The 5,886-nt window shown below is 38.3% G+C and overlaps 1 protein-coding gene across 2 annotated transcripts; it reads left to right on the top strand.

Annotated features, from left to right (window-relative positions):
- The first annotated feature begins 2,007 nt into the window (after positions 1–2,007).
- On the top strand, positions 2,008–5,703 carry abracl (ABRA C-terminal like). 2 transcript variants are annotated; one of them, XM_061242471.1, is made up of 3 exons: positions 2,008–2,127; positions 3,079–3,144; positions 4,252–5,703. In XM_061242471.1, exons 2-3 carry the CDS (start codon positions 3,084–3,086, stop codon positions 4,440–4,442), a joined length of 252 nt encoding a protein of 83 aa, XP_061098455.1. In that variant the 5' UTR covers positions 2,008–2,127; positions 3,079–3,083; the 3' UTR covers positions 4,443–5,703. The 2 variants fall into 2 exon arrangements, with proteins under 2 accessions (XP_061098455.1, XP_061098454.1); XM_061242470.1 differs by lacking the exon at positions 2,008–2,127 and adding an exon at positions 2,517–2,915.
- The last annotated feature ends 183 nt before the right edge of the window (positions 5,704–5,886 follow it).

The raw sequence follows: 5,886 nt of genomic DNA, 5'->3' as shown, positions 1-5,886 counted from the left end.
GCTGAGTGACGTCACTGAACAGCCTGCCAGTCAGCCCGAGTCGACTTGAGAGGGGAGGAGGAAAGAGGACCCGGATGGAACGGGTATTAACAAGAATTTGAGCCTGAGCAATTGCATGTCATACCTATGGCCATATCTCCTCCTGCTGGTTATTCAGCCGTCATGCATATGGACATGGTGCCGAATGCCAAGAAACCCAACAGCTGCTGAAAATGCCATGCCTTGGGTAATTTGCGGTCATGGGTGTGCTGCTCAACAGGAGCTTTGTTATGAACAAATTAAATGAAGTGCACTCAGCCCACTTTATTAGGTAGACCTATACATTCATTCATTCATTCATTCATTATCCTAACCCACTTATCCTGAACAGGGTCACAGGGGGGCTGGAGCCTATCCCAGCATACATTGGGCAAAGGCAGGAATACACTCTGGACAGGTTGCCAGTCCATCGCAGGGCACACACACCATTCACACACACTCATACCTATGGGCAATTTAGACTCTCCAATCAGCCTAACCTGCATGTCTTTGGACTGTGGGAGGAAACCGGATTACCGGGAGGAAACCCATGCAAACACGGGGAGAACATGCAAACTCCGCACAGAGAGGCCCCGGCCGACGGGGATTCGAACCCAGGACCTCCTTGCTGTGAGGCAGCAGTGATACAATGACTAAAACTCAAGCAGATGTTTTTAATCAAAGCGATGTACAAACCAGTGCATATCAAGGTCATAGAACAAACAACCAAACACATCAGATAAGGTTCAATTCATATATGATTGGTTGTAAGGAAATGGTCATAAGTCCAGTGTACAAGTCTGTAACTACCATACCCAGACATCTACAACATGTAGTTATCTAAGTGACTTTAACCATGGAATTATTGTTGGTGCCAGATGGAGTGGTTTGAGTATCTCAGAAACTGCTCATCTCATAAGATGTTTATGTACAACAGTCGCTAATGTTTACAGAGGTCAGAGGAGAATGGCCAGACTGGTTCAAGCTGGCAGGAAGGTGATACTAACTCCAATATCCATGCATTACTATTATAAATAAAATAATATCATAATAATAAGCTGCAAAGAATTTGAGGTCTTCTCACCTTTATTCAGCATTTGAACATATATCCATGCAAATCTAAAGAATCTGGCGGATTTGATTGATACCCATCTCTTGGGAATATGGATTTTGACACGGAATGCTGAATGCTATGCTATGCTTTCTAGAATTAATAAAATACTGCTTTCTAGAATTATCGGTTCTTCTCTGGTTGATTGGGTACATACTACCTGTACCAATGGTGCCTGCATAATTGCTAGGCTTCTACAGCAAAATTACGTCAACCGAGAGACAGAATGTGAAGAAATAAAAGCTGGCTGCATGACTTTCAGAGGGGTATGGCCATTCCACATTATCATTATACTGTATTTGGAAAATGTTTTACCCCAATTTTCTTTGTCTTGTACAAATTCTTTATTCCACGGTTATTTCTCCCTCAACATTCCACAAACTGTACACTTTAAGCACCATCGAGGTAGTCAGATTGCCGGTGGTATCGGTCTTAGACAAGCCGAATGACTGAAACTACACTGACACTATGGCAATTGTGTACTGCTCTGTGGGATCCCAGTGAACATTGGCACTGTTAAAATTCCTGTCACTTCCATGAGCAGCAGTATTTCAGTAGTTTGCACCATACTGAATCTATGGATGATGTTGCAGTAATGGAACAGGCTTGAAATTAAAGACTCGACAGAATCAAAGAAAAGGAAAAATGTGGATTAAAGATGAAAAATAAAGTATAATATGATTCATCTATGCTACATATACATGGTGCAGGTAATAATGATCGTTTCCTAATTAGTCATGTAATTCTGCAGTAGTAATTCTGTTGCTGTTTCCTCAGTTTTCGTACCGTTCCTTTATCATTAAAAATGTTGCCAGTTTTATGAGCATGCAACACGTACCTATGCCTTGGCAACTGAGGGGGAGGAGATGCTGACGTCAGCATCATCGCGTTCATTGTATGGCATGTTCTCTAGTCTCATTGGCTTCACCCGCTTCCTGTTCATTTAGAAGGTAGCAGCTTCGAGCTTCTGGAAGACTAGAAAAATATATTTTTCTTTGGTGAGTAGACAAAACTTGTGATGTAGGCTAAATATTTAGAAAATCGTATTAACTGTGATCGCGCTGGACACCTTGTTCTATGAAAAGTAGGGAGCGTGCAACTTTTAGAAGAATTACCAATTATCCCGCATTTTTACGCAAGGGTTAAATAATGGAATAGCTACACTCGTGGTTTTAAGAGAGCTGAGTTTTAATGATTAGATAATGTTATCCGTATGTACTTAAAAACATGACCGAATGTATGGTTTTAGCGGCAGCCATGACCCAGTATAATTTCCTTGCACCTCTTAGCGTATTTGGGTGTTGGTGAGACAACCTACTTCCGCATAGCAAAAGCGCACGGCTTATCACGTGAAATTCCAAGTTAATAGAGCCAGATCCACTTATGTCTCAGGTTCTGCCTGTGCCTCCACAATGTTGCAGTCTGTTTATAGATATATGATGTGCTTTATGCATTTTCAATCGAACGAGAGACGGTACATCCTTATACAGTCGCATTAGGATATCCTATTATCACTTACAGATGGTGGAATTAAAATTGGAAAATGTAATCTCGATGTATTGAGTGCGGAATACTCACCGAGTTGATCAACCGACGTATATTTTTTGCCAGTTCATAATGCCCTTATTTGGCGATGCATTAGTGAAACGAATCATTCCGTTTTATAGCCTGGGCTGCAGATATAGGCTGTCTCACTCAGTCGTAGCCTACTCAGGTAGAACCAGCGGTTTCTAGCTACGGGCGCACCCACATGATATGAAGATCCGCAGCAAATGGTTACATATGGGTTGGTTGGACTTTATTTAAGCAGATAACTCTAAAATCATGTAACTGTAGGTAAAAGTACAGGAATTCAACGTTAAAGTGACATGCTTAAGTAAAGTATTGCCTACGTTGCATTGCCCTTGCTTTGCCAAGCAATTGACGCTTTTTTCGTTTTAAATTTCCAGCGAAAATGAATGTGGACCATGAGATAACCCTGTTAATCGAACAGATCCATCGGCTTGGGAACAAAAGTAAGTATGAAACGATGGGTAATGCAATTCTGAGAAAAAAAAGTATTGTAGTCCTCAGTAACATTGGAATCTATGCAGTGACTGCTGACTTAGGTTGGGCTGTGTCCTCACTTGTCAGGTAAAATGTGCAGTTTGTTGGCTGCTATCAGCCAATCAAAATGGCTCTGCTATCACTTCTTATTCATTTCTACAGATTTATCTTGGACCCACTCCAGCAGTGGAGTACAATTCTGCTTGTTATGTTTATTAATGGCAGGAATGAATACAGTGCTATTGTATATGCTTCATACTTTTTTTTAAATAAAATGCAAGCTAAGAAACCATATGGAAATGGAAGGATGTATGATTATTTATTGTCTATTTTTAGTCTCATGCTAGGTTTTTGGACGTTGATTACTGCTGCTCATACACATTAATCAATTACTGTTTAAAGTTAGGAAGAGTTTAATGCACAGGAATTTACTATAGCTTCCTGCCCTTTTCAGTTCTCTGTCCGCAGATATCAGTAGAATTCCTTGCAAAGGGCAGCTATTCATTGCAGTCCTACACATTCTCTGTGCATAATTAATTCTAATGGTATTGCCATACCATGGTATGGGTGAGGTAGTTGTAGCAATATGTATATACTGGGTGTATGTTGATGTATTACCTTAAATGAAACTGCCATTTATTAAGTATATTTTGTACACCATACCCTTTTGTTTAATTTTGTACAGTTATGTGCCATTATCCTGGAGATGTACTGTAGTTACAGTATGCTAAATGCAAATGACAAATTGAGCATGAACAACTTTAATTGAATGTATTTGATAACATAATACCTTTTCACTTGTGTTTCTCCACTTTTAATTAGAGATTCATTTTTTCATTTTAATGTCAATGTAAATAAATTCTCAGATTGACCGAAGGCTTAATCAGGAAAAAAAAAAAAGTTAATCTACATGAAAAAGATACTGTAGCCATGCTCTTAATTCCAAAAGAAAGTAAAACAAACATCAATAACATGGCCTAAATTGTAACCTGTTCAAAATTGAAGTCTATTTAAGTCCTAATGTGTTGCTCATTGCGGAAGCAGATTTGTTCTAAAATTCACTGTTTCCAATACAGATGCAGATGGGAAGTACAGTGTGAAGTTCGGGGTTCTGTTTAACGATGATGATTGTGCCAACCTCTTCGAAGCACTTGTTGGGACACTGAGGGCTGCAAAGAAGAAGAAAATTATCAATTTTGAGGGGCAATTGCTCCTGCAAGGTGTCCATGACAATGTTGATGTTGTGCTGCTGAAAGAAGACCAGTGAATGTATATGTGCTCCAAACAATAAGAAAAAAAGCCACAACAAACGACTGAGAGTACCATGCAGTGTCAAGTCACAATCAGAATTTTATATATTTTCAGGGCAACTAAATATGTATGGGTTTTAAATTGCCTTTAGAATTTTGTATGTTATACTGGAATGTAATTTTTATTCAGCAAAGAAACATTTCTAAGACATATCATAGGTAGTCTTGGTGGAAAGAAAAAAACACATCCTGCTGGCTTTCATTTATTGTATATGTTCATGTTGCTACCTCATGAACTTTTGCATATGGACTTTTTTGGACCAACTCTTTAAAGGAAATGTGTATAGGATTAATATTTGGTTCAAACACTGCTTTTTAAATGACTGTGGCTTACATTTTACAAGTTTAGCCAAAGTTGGTGAATGTAGAGCACGGTCGTGTCAAAGAGCAACTTTCCTTGCACAGTGCATACCGTTTCTAATGTGTAGGGCCATTGGTGGGGGGGGAAAAAAAAGGCCAACACAACTGATGTGCAATACTGTACGATTTCCTTACTCTTATATAATAGGGTAATTTGTGCCAAAAAAAATGGTTGGGTTTGTAATATTTTCTCAGGACAAAATAGCATTTTGCATTCAACTTTTGGTTAAATTACTTCTTATAAAGAATGAATAACAAACCTGTGTGGTGCACATAAACATAACCCCTGTCAAGTTTTTTGTATTTCTTTTTTCCTTTAAAAAATTGGCTAATGGACAATGCTTTAATCACTCATGAAAAATCTTAAGAGCTGTAGAAATGATTTCAGACTTTTCTCCTCAAAACAACTTAAAATTTGTAGTATTAGGTCTGCACTTGACCATTACTTCCTGCAGTAAACAGTGCTGTTGGTCTCTATGAAAAAGTATTATCTGCATGTTCTCTGATAGTTCTGATTGAACAAAGAACATGCAAAATTGTGTCCACATCAGGAATGATTGTGGACATGTAGTAAACACCATTCATAGTGGACTATACAGCAATACAGTCTCTACCAGCACCATAAGATAGACTCAGGAAGTGTTTATATGTGTTTTTGTGGTTTATTGGAAGAAACCAGCTGAGGTGGACAGCACTGGAATAACACTGGATCCATATATGACATGTCTGTTCAGATTTTGCTGCCTATAGATGTTCAGTATATCTGTTGGAAGGATCAAAATGTTCCTACTGACAAAATATAATAAAAGCAATGAAAGTCAAATGATTAAAACACGAAAAATAAATTGAGCATTCAAATTGATGTGTCATGTTTTCATTATATATGCATACTCAAAATTGAACCAAGCAATGCATCTTATTTTTGACGATGTGTTTCATGGTACGATCCATATCCAACCCAGAATGCGTAGGTTTTAGTATCTACATTGGCTGTATTTATAAAAAAGAAAAGAAAAAAAAGCATAAATGTATCAGTGTCCT

The sequence above is a fragment of the Conger conger genome, chromosome 5 (genome assembly GCF_963514075.1).
Source record: "Conger conger chromosome 5, fConCon1.1, whole genome shotgun sequence".
In the NCBI taxonomy this organism is placed as follows: Eukaryota; Metazoa; Chordata; class Actinopteri; order Anguilliformes; family Congridae; genus Conger; species Conger conger.
Note: the sequence above shows the minus strand (reverse complement) of the source record. Positions and strands in the feature narration are given on the sequence as shown.

What these genes read in the sequence shown, in the direction of transcription:
- abracl (XM_061242470.1), top strand. Translation starts at nt 2,885, where the DNA reads ATGAAGATCCGCAGCAAATGGTTACATATGG. An exon ending in CAGCAAATGGTTACATATGG is followed by an intron (nt 2,916 to 3,078) that starts GTTGGTTGGACT and finishes TTAAATTTCCAG; the next exon opens with CGAAAATGAATGTGGACCAT. An exon ending in CCATCGGCTTGGGAACAAAA is followed by an intron (nt 3,145 to 4,251) that starts GTAAGTATGAAA and finishes TTTCCAATACAG; the next exon opens with ATGCAGATGGGAAGTACAGT.